This window comes from Thermothelomyces heterothallicus (assembly GCF_042370625.1).
Source record: "Thermothelomyces heterothallicus CBS 202.75 unplaced genomic scaffold P884_scaffold_14, whole genome shotgun sequence".
In the NCBI taxonomy this organism is placed as follows: domain Eukaryota; kingdom Fungi; phylum Ascomycota; class Sordariomycetes; order Sordariales; family Chaetomiaceae; genus Thermothelomyces; species Thermothelomyces heterothallicus.
The window spans coordinates 168,003-183,701 of NW_027192575.1; the positions used below are offsets into that span (position 1 = coordinate 168,003).

General features: G+C 49.1%; 3 protein-coding genes across 3 annotated transcripts; all 3 read right to left on the reverse strand.

Annotated features, from left to right (window-relative positions):
* Nucleotides 1-17: 17 nt before the first annotated feature.
* P884DRAFT_202577 (uncharacterized protein) lies at nucleotides 18-2,170 on the reverse strand (the record flags this gene model as incomplete). Its single annotated transcript, XM_069438441.1, has 5 exons — nucleotides 18-206; nucleotides 306-500; nucleotides 633-1,332; nucleotides 1,482-1,728; nucleotides 1,843-2,170. 5 exons carry the CDS (start codon nucleotides 2,168-2,170, stop codon nucleotides 18-20), a joined length of 1,659 nt encoding a protein of 552 aa, XP_069296726.1.
* Nucleotides 2,171-2,736: 566 nt separating this feature from the next.
* On the reverse strand, nucleotides 2,737-3,949 carry P884DRAFT_270390 (uncharacterized protein; the record flags this gene model as incomplete). The annotated part of the gene is made up of 2 exons (XM_069442342.1): nucleotides 2,737-3,260; nucleotides 3,373-3,949. The coding sequence occupies 2 exons, from the start codon at nucleotides 3,947-3,949 to the stop codon at nucleotides 2,737-2,739; spliced, it is 1,101 nt and encodes a 366-aa protein (XP_069296727.1).
* Nucleotides 3,950-6,204: 2,255 nt separating this feature from the next.
* On the reverse strand, nucleotides 6,205-7,309 carry P884DRAFT_278259 (uncharacterized protein; the record flags this gene model as incomplete). Its single annotated transcript, XM_069443168.1, has 2 exons — nucleotides 6,205-7,140; nucleotides 7,268-7,309. 2 exons carry the CDS (start codon nucleotides 7,307-7,309, stop codon nucleotides 6,205-6,207), a joined length of 978 nt encoding a protein of 325 aa, XP_069296728.1.
* Between the last annotated feature and the right edge of the window lie 8,390 nt (nucleotides 7,310-15,699).

Here is a 15,699-nt window from a genome sequence, read left to right on the forward strand (position 1 = left end):
CAACATCAACTCCCTTGTTATACATGAATCCTCTTCACTACGACCGCGGCGATGGCATAGAAGAAGGCGCTCGCCACGTAAGGCAAGGGCAGGATCTCCACGCCCAGGCCCGTCACCCACAGAGCGGGCATCACGACGGCGCCAACCAGCGTCCCCAGCGTCCTCACCAACATGACGACCGAGAAGACGGGTGCGCCAAGCCCTTCCTCCCCTTCTTCTCCGCCGCCGTCACCACCACCACCCCGATTCCAGCCCCGGCTCCGGCCCCGGCTCCGGCTCCGATCCCGTCTGCCCCTTTTCCCCACCAGTCCCATGCCAGGCGCCCTCAGAAGCGAGTAGGTAAACATGGGCAGGGCGATGCCCAGCGCGTACAGCCCGAGCGAGGGCACCAGGAGCCCGATGCTGGGCGAGCCGGCGATGCACGAGGCCCCCGCCGCCGAGAGCCACAGGCACGTCTCGGCGTTGCGCAGCACGTCCCGCCAGTCCGCGTCCGTGTCCAGCTCGTCGGGCGTTGAGGGCCTGGACGAGAAAGATCCAGATCTATCACCATTCCCGTCACCACCACCACCACCACCACCACCACCACCACCACCACCACCACCACCACCACCACCAACAGCAGCAGCAGCAACAGAAGTGGTAGCAATAGTGGTAGCAGTGCTACTACTACTCCTCCTCCTCCTAGTGCCCTCCTGTCTGCGCCCCAGCTGCTTCCGCCGTTGCTGCTGCTGCTGCTGCCAGCGCAGCACGCGGGGGACGGCGACCCAGAGGAGGAAGAAGTTGAAGAGGGCCTTGGCGGAGAGGAGGTAGCCGACCGAGGCGAAGGTCCAGGCGTAGCGGTTGGAGATGTAGAGCGGCAGGAGCTTGGTGTCGGAGGAGGCGAGGGAGGCGAGCAAGAAGACGGACAACAGGAGGACCAGGCTGCGGGTCGGGCTCGCGAGCAGGGCGAGGAGGACGGCGACGCGGCGCGCGGCGAGGGATCGCAGGGTGGACGTGTGCGGGTGTCCCCCTCCTCCTCCTCCCCCTCCTCCTCCTGCCGCTGCTGCCGCCGCTGCTGCCGCCGCTGCTGCGAGGAGAGGGCTGGCGTGGTGATGTGGGTCGTCGGCCGCCTCTTCTTCGTCGACGATGCCGGTGATGGTGGCGCTGCCGGGATGGGACCTCGTCGACGGGAGCGGGAGGGCGGAGATGACCGGGATGGCGAGGAGCAAGATGGCGATGCCCAGCCAGAGGGGCAGCCACAGGAGAGTGCTCATGGTGGCCGAGGCGAGAGCGGGCCCAAGTTGAGAGGAGAAGATGGAGGAGACGGCGTTGACATAGCCGAAAAATGTCGCGCTACCCGACCCGGTGTGTCAGCGTCCGGGGAATGGGTACTCAAGTAAGTGGGTGGGCGGGTGGTAGAAGTAAGTAGGTAGGTGGCTTGAGTATGAGTCCGCGACGGTAGTGACAAAGGCACACAGGGGAAGGGGACGTGATGTTAATACCGAAGCACGTTGTCATCTGCAAAGTCCGAAACTATGGCGTAGACAATCGAGTTGAAGACGCAATCGCCGCCGAGGAAAGAAAAGACGGGAGCGGCCAGGATCGCGTCGACTGGGAGCGCATGGTCGAAGTAGCCGACGGCGAAGGTCCAGGCGAGCAGCAAGACGCGAGGGACCAGGTTGAGCCACAGCACAAAGCGATGTCCCAGGTGATCTGCGAGGCAAACGAGCGGGATGGTCATCAAGAAGTCTATTGTAGACATAGTTAACTTAGCATACCACTTTTGTATTCTACGGCCAAGTTCTGAAGAATAAAAGAGAACAAAAGTCCGGAGGTAACGGTGTCCGGCTAAGCTTTGCGTACCACCAGCGACCCAGGCCGCCTCCGTCATTCCCTGGACCCGGCCAAGCGGCTGCTGGACCGGGTCGATCTTGCAGAGCTGCTCCGGAACGGACCCGTCCGGACGCAGAACCGAGGGATCGCGGGTGGCATAATGTTCCCGGCACAAGCGGCTCTCCAGCACGCGACTGAGGGGGAGTTGGTATAGGCTCCAAGCGAGATTGACGAGGGCGACGAGCAGCAGCAGCGGCCGGACGGCGCGGCGGGATGCCGCCGGTGAGCGATAATACTTGGGATGTGGCGGCGGCACGTCCACGGGGTCGCCGGCAGCGGGTGGTGTCGTCTCCGTCATTGCCCGTTGGCGCGTCCCCCAAAGGGGGGGTTGTAAAAAGAGTTGTTGGCCTGGGTCTGTGAAAGAACGGAAGAGCGCAGTTCCGGTGGAGCGGAGCGGCGTGAGGTTGGTCCGTAGGTGGTTCCTGCAAGGGTTTGGAAAAGCGAGCAAGGCAGGGACAGCAGGCACCAGCCAGCCGATCTGGTGGGGCAGGTGGATCGATAATGCCGCGGCGGGCCGCACCCTCCATAGGCCCTCGCAACCCCCGCAACCCCCGCCTCTTCGCTGTCACCCCACTATCTTCTCGTCTCGACTTTCAGTTCTCCCCACAATGCGGAACACTCTGCCAGAGTTGACGGAGTCCACCGCGAAAGCTGTCCACTGAGAGAGAAAGAAAGAGAGAGAGGGAGGGAGAGAGAGAATGAGAGCGGAAGCGCCTGAAGCGTAAGAAATGTAGGTGGGATCATCCTGAGAAATGGATCACTTTGTGCCCGACTGCAATGCAAAGAATACCCATCATTCCAATTGTTTCCCAATTGTTTTTTCCTTGTTCCCATTGCCCGTTCGCGCATGCAGCAATCGGTTGCTCATTCCGCATACTGCGGAGGTGGAGACCTTGGCGGGAAGCCGCCATGCTGCGGCAGAGAATCTGGCTGCGCGGCAGTGACGGGTGACACCTGATTCTGCTTGGGCGTAGGATCGAGCTCGGCGCTGCCGTGGCCGTGCGGGTCCATCTCATACTTGCCGTTGTCGTTGGCCAGCTCGACGCGGTACCGGGCATCCATCTCGTAAGGGCCGGTTATCTTCTGCACCACGGGCTGGTGGTTCTGGCTCGACGAAAACTCGCTCGGTGTCGGCGTCTGCGTCTGAGACTTGGGCTCGCCCGCGTCCGAGGATGCCGCCGCGGTCGAAGAGGTGCCCGACCTGAGCAACTTGCTCGAGAGGCGGCTAGCCGCGCCCCCGCGCCCGCCCCTCGACCGCCGGAAATACCAAATGGCCAGAGCCGCCGCGAGAAGGAAGAGCACCCCGCCGACGACCCCGACCGCGATGCCGATGATGGTGCCGTGGGACATGCTATTACTACTGCCCGACGGGTCCCAGACCCAGCCCGCTGAATGAACCGTGTCAGCACACTTTAATCCACTCTCGCCTTCCCTCCCCTCTCTTCTGCCTGAGGTGCGCAAAATAAATAAGAAAAATAATAATAATTAAAAAAATTTTACCGGGCGGAGCGCTGTGGTCGCACAGGTACACCTGCGAGCATGTGGTCTTGGCGTACTTGTACAGGTCCTTGCTGTACTTCTGGTAGCAGCTGAAGTTGCCGTAGCCGTTGTTGCCGATTCCGGCGAACTCGCCGTCCTTGACGTGCGGGCCGATCAGGGCGGTGAAGGTGACGCCCGTGGTTGTGAAGAGGGCCGACGTGTTGTCGTTGACCCATAGCGCCGTCTGGCCCTCCTCGGTCTGGACCACGGCCACGTCCTGGGGCGACGGGCCCGGGTCGCCGGGGAAGTAGGCGATCTGCGAAGACAGCACGCCGGCCGTGTCGACGCAGTCGGCGAGGACTACGTGCTCGCCCTCGCTGCGTACCTGGAGCGGGGACGGGAGGGACCGGGGAGACCGGGGAGCCGCGGGAGCCGCGGGAGCCTGGAGACATTGTCTGGCCGCGACGGCAGCGGCAGCAGCGCCTGCCGGGGCGATGGGGGATGATGCGTTGATGAAGAGCCCGGCGATCAACGCGAGATTGGGCAGCCGCGGCCCGAGAACGCGCTGTCGCCGTGTCCGGTCCGAGGCCTTGTCCATCGTTCACAGAACACAGAAAATGGTAGTTAAGGTAGTGGGGCCGCTTTTTTGTTCTTCGGGCCGCCGAGCGCTGCCAACCGGTCCCGACGGACAGGATCCGGTCCTCGTTAGCGTCGCTAAAATAAGTTCTCCCTTCGCAGAAAATGGGGAAGCTAGTCGGGCTTAGGGTAGATATTTGACTAGAGAAGCGTCGTGGAAAAATCTAAGGTCAGGTTCTTCTATCTACTATGTAGTTACGCTAAGGTTGTTTTAGTGTAGCGTGCGGCCCTGCCCCCGCCGAGAGCCAGCAATTGGGGAGGCTGCAAAGTCCCGAAGTGCTTCCTTTCGTCCCCCCAGAAGAATGGCTTAAGCGGCTGGGGATGATCTCGAAAAGAATAACAACAACGAAAAAAAGTTTGGCGAACTTTTGGTGCAGCGACTACGGCATTACCACCAATCAGCGTTGGCTGATGGGCGAGTTGCTGACATTAGTGCTGACGCTCCATCTTCCTTTGGGCGCTTGGGGCGGTCTAGCCCCGCTGGACTTTGGGGAAGGTGGGAACGAAAAATGCGGATAAGAACAACGGGAGAGAGGTCAGCTCAGACATCGTGCATGCCCTCACGCCAGGTGCGGTCGGGGAAATTGTCGGTGGGACCGATCTGAAGCAGGGAAATACGAGAAGTACCCGTGAATAGCAACGCAACAGCAGGTTGCAACCAATCACCCCGAAATCCTCGTGAGGCGGATTGAGTACCCTGGTGGTTTATTATGAGACTGAAGACGTTGTATGAGGCGGCATGCAGGTCTGTAATTACACTTAAGGATCCGTACGATCGACGCTAGAAGGTCTAATTAGACGAGATCTGCATCTTTCTTCTCCCATCTTCTCCACACACTAAAAGGGCATGCCCTGTCAACACCATAGTGTACACTACTACGCTATCGTGAGCACCACTCACATCGTTGGGCGGCACGAGACTATGTAATTTAACAAAACTACCTTACAGAACCAAGCCAAATGACGGATGTCATATTCTCGACAAGGTACGGGCCCTCTTTGGTAGCCATGATGCATTGTAAGCCCATGTGTCATTTTAGATAAACAGAATTGCGGGTCCTAACGTAATCCATACCCTGCTCGCGCGGCTACCCTGCTCGCGCAGCCAAACCTCCACCCAAACCACTACCAAATTTACCCATGAACAGGAGAAACATCTAGGCAATAACAACAATTCCAATAGCCAAATAGCTAAATAGTATAGTTCAATTCAATCTGGTGATACTTTCCTTAGTATAACGTCTATCTATCTACTTGAACTTCGTATAGGAAGATGATCTTATAGGCATCGCCAATCCCCTTTATATACCCCTTCTAGCACTTGCCAAGAGGCTTATTATCGCCTTTTCTGGTAGCTATTTAAATCGCCGTTCTAATCGCTATTCGAATCGCTGTTCCAATCGCTGTTCTAATTGCCGTTCGAGCCGGTTAAGCCCTTTGAATCGCTATTCGAATCGCCGTTCGAATCGCCGTTCGAATCGCCGTTCGAATCGCTGTTCCAATCGCCGTTCGAGCCGTTCAAGCCGTTCGAATCGCTATTCGAATCGCCTTTCCAATTGCCGTTCGAATCGCCGTTCCAATTGCCGTTCGAATCGCCGTTCCAATTGCCGTTCGAATCGCCTTTCGAATCGCTATTCGAATCGCTGTTCCAATCGCCGTTCCAATCGCCGTTCCAATCGCTGTTCCAATCGCTGTTCGAATTGCTGTTCGAATTGTAGTTCGAATAGTAGTTCAAATTGGTGGAAATTGGTGGAAATTAGATGTCCCTGGTGTTGATGCGCGAGCAGGGTAGCCGCGCGAGCAGGGTATGGATTACGTTATAGTTAGGTGTTAATTAGTGTAAGAGAGTGCCGGAAAGCTTGGCGGACCCGGCGAACTCATACTCTGGGTTAAGGTTAATATCGTGCGGGTAGATACATAAGGTGCATAACGACATCCCCATTAAAGGTACCTGGTAAAATCCGTACGCCTCGGAGATTTACAATAGAGTTTCATGTCTAATAATTCCTAGTGGCCTGACTCACGGAACATTGGCTGGTAAGTTATGATTGAAGCATCCAATAGCAAATGTAAATCACGTTTGTCAACGGGGGGATCACGAGAACACACCAAGAGCGCTTATACGTGCTATCAACATGTCCCTTTCCCATCTGGATACCAGTTATGATTTCTCCGCGTTCTGGATCCTTCCCACCCTCCCCCCTTTCTTCTGCCCCGTTACGGCATTGTCAGGTCACCGAGCGGGTTGTAGCCGCTCAGAGCCATGTCGACGGCCCGCTTGGTGGCCTCGTCGAGGTCCTCCTTGGGCAGGCCGAGGATCGGGTTGGCCTCGCCGACGTAGTTGCTGACGGGGTTGGAGGCATCAAAGACGCCGCCGTACAGCACCTTGGCGAAGCCGCGGCGGTCCTTGTTCCGCATCTGCTCCTCGCCGTCCTTGAGGCGCTTCTCGACCGGCTCGTACGTGATCTGCCAGTCGGCGTCGGTGGTGCCTAGCACGCGGTGCACGCTGTCGAGCATGTCGCGCTGCGAGAGGTGCCAGCTCTCGATCAGCACGCCCTTGTCGTTGACGAAGTCGGCTAGTGAAGGGGAGGAGCCCCGCTGAGGCAGGCTCAGTAGGGCGGCGATGGCGCGGCCGCACTGATCCCAGGTGCTGACAGTGATGGGCCGCTTGCCGTCGTCGAAGAAGGTCACCTTGCGCTGAGCAATGTCGATGCCGAACCACGGGTCTCCGAGCGCCAGGCTCCACTCGTACCAGAAGCCGCACGCCATGTGGACCCGGGTCGAGAAGCCATTGCGGGTGACGTCACTGAGCCGTTCTAGCGAGAGCTTGGTGTAGATGTCGGTGCTGTCGGTGATGGTGTGGTGCGGGTAGCCGTAGTAGTTGGGCATGACGTACTGCACTTTGGCCTTACCCGCCGCATCCGTGATCTTGCTATGCAGTTCTGGGGGTGCACTCACGCCGAGGGTGATGATCAGGAACTCTTGGCCGACGAGCGCCTCCACGATCGAGTCCTGGTTGTCGTAGTCGACCTCGACCTTTTTGGCGCCCTCGGGGATCTCGCCATTGCTGCCTTTACGGGTCAGGGCCGTAACAGTGTGCTTGCCTCCCTGAAGTAACGCCCGGGCAAACGCGCCTCCGATGCGGCCGGATGCCTAGTAGTAGAAGAGGGAAGACGAGGCAGACTCGTGTGAGAATGTGCCACTTCAGAGCAAGTGCCTGGCGAGATCCAAAGAAGGGAGGGGGGCCCGGCGAGGGGTAAATAGGGGATGATGAACTTACGCCGACAATAGCGACTTTTGAGACAGGGTCAGTAGCAGACATGGTGGCGGCTCTCGAAAGAGGTTCGTTAATTCGTTGAATTTTGCGTGGAGGCTCTGCAAAAGAGGTTGGGTTGAAGGACTCCGGTAAGTAGCGTCGAAGGCTTAATTATTAAGTAATTATGTGCCTTGGATTAGGTTTTCCGCCGTGTGTGGCTGCGGTGATTGAAGAGCCGAGCAGAACCTGAACGGGATCACCAGCTTGGTCTTTAATAGAATTTCCAGTCCCAGCTTCCATGTTCGCAATCCCGATGCACCTCGCCCCGATAGAATCAAAAGTGCATTTTCGCGGAGCCCGGTGTTAAGCCCCGGAGATACATTTCTATGAGGCAAATGGAAACTCCAATCACGCGTGACGGGCGGTTCGATCATAGAGGTCGGCTTACGCAATTCGCGGTCTCTTAATTATCGGGGATGAAGAGATTCTTCGCTTGATAATTCGCATCTCAAATATCTCCGAGCCGGCAGAGCAATCTGGCCGAGCAGTGCGTCACTGGTGCGTCTTGTGTAGCGTTCCAAAGTTGTAGTTCTATCCGTACTCCGTACTCGAGCCGTTAAATCCGTGGGCCCACCCCAGCTCCTATTGGCAACAAGCGCTAGAAGAGCTGCATTATGCCAGATACCATGTCGCGAATCCTTCAATCTTCGGCGGAATTGGCCTGCCCTTCACAAATCCTGCGGCGTTTAACCTTGCTTCGCCGAGTTTTGTCGTTAGTTCGTGATATACCTACTGGTTTTACTGGGGGAGAGCCGATCGGAGCACTCCAAAGTCCGAGGTCACAGAGACTAATTAACCCACTGACCTCCGTGGGTTGCCCAATCATTTGTCTTTCGTCCTCCATATCGGGCAATCTTGGTATTCGAGGTAGCAACTACCCGGTGGTTAGTGCTGACTAATTAGTTCAGTACTACCACCTGTCTCCCGGCAGGTGGGGCCAAAACCCCCGGACGCCCAGATACGGCCGGACAGGTACACGTCCAAATAGGACCGACGGAACACCCGTCAGAGCTCTTGCATCTTTGCGAATACCCCACCAAAACATACGAAACTACCATCGCTAGAAAGCTCTCCAAAAACGCTATCTAACGATACCGCTTTCAACCGCGCGCGAGCCGTTGCGGGTGCGTAACAGGCATCGCAAGAGTAGGAACCAGACCCGATCGCAACCAACCGTACCTCGCATACCTGTCAAAATTTTTACTATACAGACTACCTGGCGCCCCTAAACGTAACGTTAATTTAAAGCCTATTGCTAAGCTATTAAGTAGGGAGGCCTATAGCTTTAAACCAATTATAGAGGGGCCTACTATAGGCCTATCCTACCCTAGATATTAAGGAGCTAAGGGGTCTTATTACGTAACTAGTTAACCTTATACTAAGCCCTAAGTAGGGCAGGGTATAGGGTCTTACTAATAGGCTCTTATAGGGCCTTATAACTACTATTATAGGCCTAGTTCTAAACCTATAGGAACTTATAGCTAAGGAAGTTAAAAAGGGGCTTAAAGAAGCCCTTAAGGTTACTCCTTACCCTACCTAGGTATAGGTAGCTATAGGGCCGTATCAGGGGGTAATAGGCCCCGAAGGAAGCCTGCCGTCGGCTAAGGCAGTACCGTTATAGGCCTTATAGGAGGTTATAATATAGAATACAAGCCTATAGGAGGACCTTAAAGCCTAAACCCTAGCTAAGATAGTCTAAGTAGTTAATAGGGCTTCTAGCTACTAGGGAGCTATTATAGCTAGGAAGCTCCTAAGTAGAGATATAATAATAGTCTTTAAGAATAAGGCTACTAAGGATTAATATTTGGCTAATAAGCGATAGGTAGCTATAGCTTTTGGAAAGGAGGCTAGGGAGGTCGGTAGGGCCTATATAGTCCTTGCTAAAGGAGTCTAGAAGGAGGAGCTATAGGGGGTTAGTAAACAAGACTTTAAGGGGACTATAGGCCTATAATTAGTCGAAATGGTCAAGTTCTAGCTACTAAAGAGCCTATAAAGGAAGTAGGCTATAGTACTCCTAGGCTTATAAGACCTTAAAGAGGCCTAGAAAGCCTATAATAAAGGTATAGTCTAGGATACCTAGGTACTAGACTATAAGCCTTACTAGGATACTCTAGAGCTAAGGTAGTACTATAGATATTAGAGCTTTAGCTATACCTAATAGTATTATTAGCGGCTAGCCTATTATAATCGTTATAGTATAAAGGCCTATAGTAAGGGAGGGAAGACTAGGGAGGCCTAGTACCCTACCTACTCTAGCTAACTCCCTTATAGGTATATAGCTTATAGGGGCCCTTATACTACCTAGTATAAGGGCTACCTAAAGAAAGTCGAAGCCTAGGAGAGGGCTAGGGAAGCCTACTAATATAGACCCTAGACCTTCTAACTACTAGAGTAACTATATTAGAAGGTTACCTTCGAGTTTAGTAGCTAGCTAGAAGATAATAACTACTATTAAACCAGGGCTAAACGCCTCTATAGGAGGCCTACCCTAGCCTAATAGGTAGCTAGGAATACCTTATTTAATGCCTAGTAGACCTATATCTTCTTTCTATAACCTAGAGCCCCCTCCCTCTTATAACTAGTTAAAGGGGTAATAACTATAGAGCCTATTACTACTATACCTTTATCCTTTACTCTAGCTACCTCGAATATAAATTAAGGTCCTTTAGTAGAATACCTAAGGTAATAAATAGGCCCTCGAGGTCCTACTAGAAGAGGCTAAATATAACCTACTAGCTATCTAGGAACTATAGATTAACTAGTTTATAGGGTTAATATACTACCCCTAGGCTTCGAAATACTACCTAGTCTATAAGCCTAAGGGTAAGGTAGCTATTCTAATAGCTAAACGGTTCCTAGTTAGCTAGTAGGACTATTTAGTAGAGGAGAACTAGTATAAGGTAACCTTTCTAACCCTAGGAGAGAGGGGGTTTAAGCTCTAGTTAGTCTATAATAATAAGGGAGAGTAGGCCCTCTTATAGGACCTATTAGCCTTACCTTAGCTAACCTACCCCCTAATTCTTATAGGTAACTTTAACCTCTATTACCTAGTCTAGGACCTATTTGATAGGCTTAGCCTAGGGGCTAGGGACCTCCTTAACCTTATAGACTAATAGGACCTTGACCTATATATACTATATAGCTAGGTTACTAGGGCCCCCTAAGGGGACTAATATAGCTAACCTTCTATAATAGACCTATTCTAGGCCTTGGCTAGGTTAGAAGCGACCTATAGAGATATCGTAGAATATAGGAAGTCTAACTACTACCTATAGGCCCTAAACGTCTCCCTCTAGGGGACTAATAGGCCTATACCGGCTAGTAAAGGGTAGGACTAGAAGAGCCTAGACAAGGAGGTTATATAGGCCGAGGCAGCCTACCTCCTACTCCGGCTTAGTAGGTAGGTATTAGCCCTAGCTAGGCCTGTCTTCTAAGACCTAGAGGAGCTTCTATAGGCCTTTAATAGGCTTATAGAGGCCCTCGAGAAGATAGCTATAGTCTTGGCTCTAGTAAAGAAGGCTAATATAGGTAGTAAACGAGCTTAATAGTAGACAAAGGAGGTTTAGGAGGCCCGGAAGAGGGCTAAGGAGGTAGAGAGGGCCTATAGGGGTACCCTAAACCCCTATATATAGGAGGTACTTTAGTAGGCCCTATAGGACTAGGCTAAGACTATTATAGCTATAAAGACCAAGAGCTAAAGAGCTATACTATAAGAGGTAACTAACTAGCCGGACCTACTATAAAGGCTAGAGCGGTAGGTAAGGCTATAAAGCTACCTACCGGTTAACCCTCTAAAGCTCCTGGCCTTCGAAGGAGGGCTTATAACCTACTAATAGAAGGCTAGGGCTCTAGTTAACAAGTTCTTTCTAAACCTAGAAGTAGACCTATTAGATATTAATGACCCGGATCTAAATAACTACTAGGAGCCAAAGTTTGAAATAAGCTAGGAGGTTATAGTAGGCAATGTCAGGGTAGTACTAGCTAGAGTAGCCCTATAGAAGGCCCTAAGGGAGGACCTCCTCCCTATAGGCCTATTAAAGGCCTATAGGCAGCCGCTCTACTAGATACTAGCTCTACTAGCCTTAGAGAGCTTACAGCTTGGCTATTTCCTGGCCTAGTTTAAAAGGGCTAAGATAGTAGTCCTCTATAAGCCTAGTAAACCCCTATAGGCCTACTTTACCCTAGGTAGCTATAGGCCTATAGTGTTCCTATTAATAGTAGGCAAGGTACTAGAGGCTATAGTTACCTAGAAGGTAACGGCTATTATAGAGGCCTATAGGCTTCTCCTAGCCGAGTAGATAGGCAACTAGGAATATAGGTCTATTAAACTAGCTATTCGGCTTATTATAGCCTAGGTTTAGGAGGCTTAGAGGTATAAGGTAGCTACCTCCCTCCTATAGCTCGATATCTTAGGGGCTTTCGATACTATTAACTATACCTAGCTACTAACCACTTTATAGAGCTAGGGCTTCCTAAAGTGGTTAGTAGTCTAGGTTAGGGAGTAGCTATAGGATAGGGTAGCTATCCTTTACTTCGATAGCTAGGAAATAGAGGATATAATGGTAAGGGCTAGGGTCCCCTAGGGGTTACCCCTCTCCCCTATACTATTTATCCTCTATATAGCCTCCCTCTACTAGGCCATTTACTAGGCTAGCCCTATAGTTAGTTTAGTAGGCTTTACTAATAATACTAACCTTCTAGCCTTTAGGAGGGCCGAGGAGGCCTATAACGATTAGCTATAGAAGGCTTAGAAGGCCTACCTATAGTAGGTAAGGACCTAGGGTATAACCTTTGCCCTAGAAAAGTATAAACTTATCTACTTTAATAGGGGCCGGAAATAGTAGTTATAACTACTAGAGCTCCTATAGCCTAGAGGGGGTACTACTATTATAGCCCCTTTAAAGTTAGCTAGATTCCTAGGGGTCTAGCTAGACTAGAGGCTATAGTAGGGCCCTTACTATATAAAGGTAGCTAAGAAGCTAGAAACCTAAGAGTTTGCTCTAACTAGGCTTACTATAAAGACCTAGGGCCCTAGCCTACTATAGGCCTATAAGGTCTATACTAAGTATATCTATAGCGCCTTAACTTATAGGGCCTTAAACTTCTATAAGCCTACTAAGCCAGGGGGTAACCTAGAAGGCCCTACTAAGGAACTATCAAAGGCCTAGTATAGGGCCCTTTAGGTAGTTACTAGGGCCTATAAGGCTACCCCTATCTACTACCTTAAAACAGAGGCCTAGGTACTACCCCTTAACCTCTATCTTAATAAGAGGCTAGCCGACTTCGAAGCTAAACTCGACTAGCTACTCCTATAGACCAGGGCAGGCCTAGGGGCCTCCTAGGTCCCTATAAGGGCTCTTATCTAATAGGCCTATAATAGGCTTAGCTAGAGGTTCTAGAAGAGAGGGACTAGGGCAAGGGGCTAGGAGCCAAAGCCTATAGCCCTAGAGGTAGCAAGGTCGATAGTCCGGTAGTAGGTCTAGGAAGGCTATAAAGGGGGTTAACCCCCTCTATAGACCTTACAAAGTAGACTACGGGCTACGGAACTAGCTATAGTAGCTAGCTAGAGCGACCGTTAGAGGGCTGACTAAGCTGGTAGGAGGATATAGCGTGTATTGGATAAGGACCCCCCGTGCCTAGTTTTTACAAGGGAAGGCCTATAAAGGTACTAGGTCCTAACGAAGGCCTAGAGCTCCCTATTAGTATAGGCCTGTATAGGGGCTATTAGCCTCTATGACTTCCTTTTTAAGGTTTAAGCCCTAGGGGTTAGTACCCCCTACTATGCCTATAGCTAAGGGAGGGAGACTATAGAGCACCTAGTTATCTGGTGCCTGAACCTACTAAGAAGCCGAACGTAGGAATCCTAGGAAATATGGTTATAAAGGGACCTAGACCTTGTTTTACAGGGTATAGGGACCTATAACTATCGTTTAGTAAGGAGGGTTCTATAGTGGCTAATAGACCTAGGGAGGCTCCTAGAATACTGCCTCGTAAGGAGGTTAGACCGGGAGGGAAGGCCTCTATAGGGCTATTCTAGCTACTTCTCCTTTTCTCTATAGTATACTAGTTTTCTAGATTAGGCGTTAAAGGTAGGATAGAGGTTTTTATCTAGCCTATTAGGTATAGTTTCCTTTATATATAACTAGAGAGGCTCTGGTATACTTATTAGTATAATGGTGTAGGACTAATAATAATAATAATAATATTTAAAAGTGTTAAGTGCCCTAGTATTTTCTAAGTTTTCTAGTAGTTCCTAAGTTAGGGTATTATATCCCTTCTATTTTATTAGTATATTATAGCGGTTTCCTCTCCCCCTTATATTCCTAGTTATAAGGATTGCTTTTACCTTATATTCTTCTTATAGTAATCTATCCTATAAGAGTTCTAATATTAGGCTAGGGTAGGTATCTAATATATATTATAAAGGGAGTAGGTTAGATATAGTATACTTAATTAGATTAATATAGAAGGTAGGGTATAAGCCTTTAGGGATATCTAAAGTAATAATTAGTAGTATTAGTATTACTATTACTCTATATTTAGTATTAACCTAATTAAATTTCTAACTTAGGTAGTTAGTTTTAATGTTATATAGGGATAGCTATACTTTATCCCTTATCTTAAATCTTTTAGCCGGATGTCGAGATCGATTAGCGTTTTCTTATTAGTATTACTATATATATATAATAGTAGCTTAGGTCTACTCTATACCCTCTTTTAGGTAGTATAAGAAGCTAATAGCTTTCCCTTATAGGGTCGAAGTAGGAGTATCTAGGAGATCGGTAAACTAAATAGGACTTATATTATAGCTATAGAGGAGGTAACTTATATTTGTTCTAATTACTATTAAGTTACGGTTATTAATTATAAGCTAATATACTAGAAGATATTTAGGCTAGTCATATTAGGTAAAGGAGACGATAGTCTATAGAATAGTCTATACTTCCTAGTTAATATATTATATACCTCTGTCTATCTAGGGGTAATAGGCTATCGATAATAATTATTTAATCCTAACGATCTTATAGAGAGAAGTCTAGAATTAACTAAGCTAGTCTAAGCTATAGTTAGTAATAATCTATATTAGAAACCTATAGAACCGCTATTATATATCCTAGAACTAGAGTATATATACTTTAGCCCCTATCGAGGATATAGCCTTAAGCTAGACGTATTTCGATAGTCGATCGGTGATTATTATAAGGTAATAGGGTAAGTTCTTGTCTCGTACTAGAAGATTAACTATAAAGTCGATAGAAATCTACTTCTAGAAGCGGTTAGTAATAGGTAGGGGTTAGAGGAGTCCTTGTTATAGTTAACGTGACACCTTGGCCCTTCGATATATATAATAGTTCCTTGTAAACCGCTTTATATCAGAGGATATAAAATCCTAATAATAGTCCTATTAAAGTATCTTAAATAATCTATTCCTCCCTAGGTAACCTGATATAGGAGAGTTATAGATATGTTAGAGGATAGTAATAGTAAGTAGTTCCTATATAGGGAGCTAAAGTCTCCCCCGAAACTAAAGAGTACCCTATATATTTAGGGAATAGTCTATAATCTAAGTCTATACTATATTTGCCTCCTTAGGGAACTTCTAGGCCCCCTCTTAGATAGCCTAGAGCTAGTATATATAATGTTTATCCTTAAGAACTCCTTTATCTTAGAGGGCTATAAGCAAACTATCTATAAAAATACTACTCCCTTTAGGTAAGTAAGATGTTTTTAGTAACTTTAAGGTAGTAGAGGTATCTAATTAGATGGTAGGAAGAAGTTATATAATATATTATATATCTTTAGGGAAATCCTATTTGTAATAGAAGAAGGTATTAGGGTAGGACATTTATAATCTAGGGCGGTAGTAGAGTTCGAAGTTAAAGAGGGAGAGTATCTTAGCCTATTAGGCTTATTATTTATTAATTAGGCAAGGCTAGGTAAAATACTTAAGGTTCTTATAGTTAGTTAGGATTTAGAAAGGGGCTATAATATTACAAAGTTCTATTAACTAGGCCTTTAAGTAGGAGATAATTATAAGTAATTCCTTATTATAAATTATATAATTCCTTTCGGCCGGGGTTAATTTTATAGAATGATAGGCTATAGGATATAGAACCTTATCTTCTCCCTATTAGGAAAGGTATCTACTAAGGGCTATTCTAGAATAGTCTACCTTAAGAACTATCTCTTACTTAGGGTTCTATTATACTAGGACTAGTTCTAAGATAAAGGCTATCTTAAGGGCTTTAAAGGCCTCTTACTCCTCCTTTCCCTACCGAAATAGGGTATTTTTACGAGTTAACCGTATTAAAGGCGCGGTTATCTTAGAGAAGTTAGGGATAAAGTTACGATAGAAATTAGCAAATCCTAAGAAACTCTATACCCCCCGAACTTTC